This window comes from Montipora foliosa, chromosome 8 (assembly GCF_036669935.1).
Source record: "Montipora foliosa isolate CH-2021 chromosome 8, ASM3666993v2, whole genome shotgun sequence".
In the NCBI taxonomy this organism is placed as follows: Eukaryota; Metazoa; Cnidaria; class Anthozoa; order Scleractinia; family Acroporidae; genus Montipora; species Montipora foliosa.
In genome coordinates, this window is record NC_090876.1 from 7,405,654 (window position 1) to 7,408,153 (window position 2,500).

Sequence of the window (2,500 nt, forward strand, 5' to 3'; positions counted from 1 at the left end):
TAGTTTAGAAAAGACACTTTTCTGACGCTGGTGGGAACTAGGCCAATTTGGGTAAATCTTACTCTTGGTTCATTCTTGATTGTGACAATGCACATTTGCCAAAACATCTTTGTCCAGACATACCTTGTAATTAGATTTACACCATGTTTTGATATCAAGCACAAAGTGTCCCATTCTTATATCCAACAATACGTTCAAAACAACAACAACAACAACAACATTTCTTTATACCAACAGGAAACAAAAAAAGTAGTACATTGATTTTGAAACTGAAAAAGAAGGTATTAGCTGCCTATAACAACCATAAGGGCTAAGAAAATTAGGCAGCTATCTATGAAGTACAATTAGAGAAGATTACGGTCAGAGGTACCAATGCCAGGATACTTTATCTTCAGTACATGCACATGGCTGATCTAGCCCTGGCTGTGCCTAATGTTAGAACATCTGATGATGTGGACAGATCTTTCCTTCACTAAGGAGAACGAACAGTCTCCAAGTCACCATTGTCGGGGTCACTCTCTGGTGCTTGTATAAATCAACGTGCATCTAAAGACATGAAGTTCTGGACAAATCGTCAGTCTTGTGGTTTCACACTGTACTCCTGGAATTCCTGGAAAACTCCTGCAGTTTTGAACAATTTTCCAGGGCCCGAGAAAACGCCTCAAAATTTCTATTTTTGCATCAATTCAGGGAAAGGGTCTGAAAGATCACTGAAAATAGCTAAAAATTATGCCTTGGTCCGTTTTTCAGGGAACCCCCGGAAGTCGAGGTCATCCTGGGGCTGTCGGAAGAGGAGGATCAAAGGTTTGTTTAAATCTTTTCTGTTGTAGCTGATGCACATTTCCTTAAAAAGTGCAGTTTGTATATAAAAAAGCTGAGGAGCAAAAGCTTATTGGTGGGGAATTAGATACTAAGAAAAAACGAATGAGAAAGCAATGAAAAAGATTCCCTACATGCACTTTAACTTAGTAAAGCCCCTGTCAAACGTAGAATGTTTGGTGACCAAACATTTTATCGTTTGGCCCACCTTGTTTGATCGTGTTTGGTAAAATTTGAAATCCGTCAAACTGAAGCTTCCGATCAAACACCTCAAAATATAACTTTGCAATAAGTCTTTCACGATTATTCAATGTCCATTCACGTTGTGCAATGTGGGCGAAGTATCCTAAAAATAAAACCGTACGTGCGGTTTCACAGCAGAAATTGAGAATGAAAGATTCACACCTGTACGCTTGCGTTGTCGTCAAAAGCTCAAATTGGTGATTTCACGTCGTTGTTCTGAAGATTACAGCAAAAATATGTGCTAAGATGCGTTCCGCACGATTATTTTCCCCTTTCAAATAATCATTTTGTTGTTTTGTGGCGTTTTTAGATCTTAAAGTCCCTAATTAATGCACAATATCCGCAAAGCTTCTACGCCAATACTTCTACGGAAATTGACCATGACATTGTTATGCAGATTTTGCTTTTAATCTCGCGTTTCGTTACCTTCGAACAAATTTAGGGCGATGCAGGGAAAAATGGACAGCCAGGAATAAATGGGGCCAAAGGAGAACTGGTATGTTTTTCATTGGTGACTCTGTTGGTTTCACCGCTGTCTGTCTTTGTTTGATTGAAATGTGTTAATGATCGGTACAGGCGTTCCCTTTAGTGCAATGTTACTGTAGGTTTTCTACTCACATACAGTTGCAGTTTGTGATAAATGTAGGACGGTGTGGTTCGAAATCGATTTTGGTGATGGATTTGAAACTGTTCTTGCACTGAGGGAGATTTAGTTTACGAAATTATTTTATCCTTTTCGAGATTTACAATTTTGGCGAAGTAATATTTAAATGGATTCCGGTCACCGAAAACGAAGGTTTTTGAAAACGCTCTCCATAGTGTAGATTTAAAAAAATGAAGGTTTATCATATTTCGAGTGGACGTGTGAAAAACCTCCATACAATGACATAAGGGCTAGTGATACGATACAGAGCGTACACCCACGCATGCTTCATAGGCGAAGATTAGCATTTTCGAATCGTTTTTGCGTATGTCTGTGGAAGGTCAAATACGATTCGAAAACGTTACGTGTGGACGTAGATTATCTTCATATACGGAGGAAAAAACTCCGTTTTGAAACGGGAGGTTGCCTTCGATTGACCCTATTCCGGTATAAGGATACGTGGAGTGACGATTTGAAACGGTATATCTGACGTTTTGAAGCAACAAGGACAATAAAGATATGTTAAAAATAGCATTTTAGGAGGTGTTTGACAATTTTGATGTGAATCTCCGTAAAAACAAGGGATTTTTAACTTCTATTCTATGTATTCCTATCCCAGAGTACGGTCAATCAAACACACCCTTTTGGTGTGCTCCCTTGTGCGTTTCCATTGAATGGCAAAACCTCCAATGTGGAGGGCGGGAATGAAATTCACTGTTCAAGTGCAGCACGCTTCGGTCTCTTTTTAACCTTGTGTTTTGGGAAATTTGGGTTTCTGTTTAAGAAGTTGCTTTC

At 39.1% G+C, this 2,500-nt stretch overlaps 1 protein-coding gene across 1 annotated transcript in view; it reads left to right on the forward strand.

Annotated features, from left to right (window-relative positions):
- LOC137967929 (collagen alpha-1(II) chain-like) overlaps positions 1-2,500 on the forward strand; it is a 141,726-nt gene that overhangs the window by 71,290 nt on the left and 67,936 nt on the right. The window contains exons 23-24 of the mRNA XM_068814531.1: positions 751-804; positions 1,505-1,558. Of these exons, the coding sequence (XP_068670632.1) occupies positions 751-804; positions 1,505-1,558 (108 nt within the window). The remainder of the gene's footprint in view (positions 1-750; positions 805-1,504; positions 1,559-2,500) is intronic.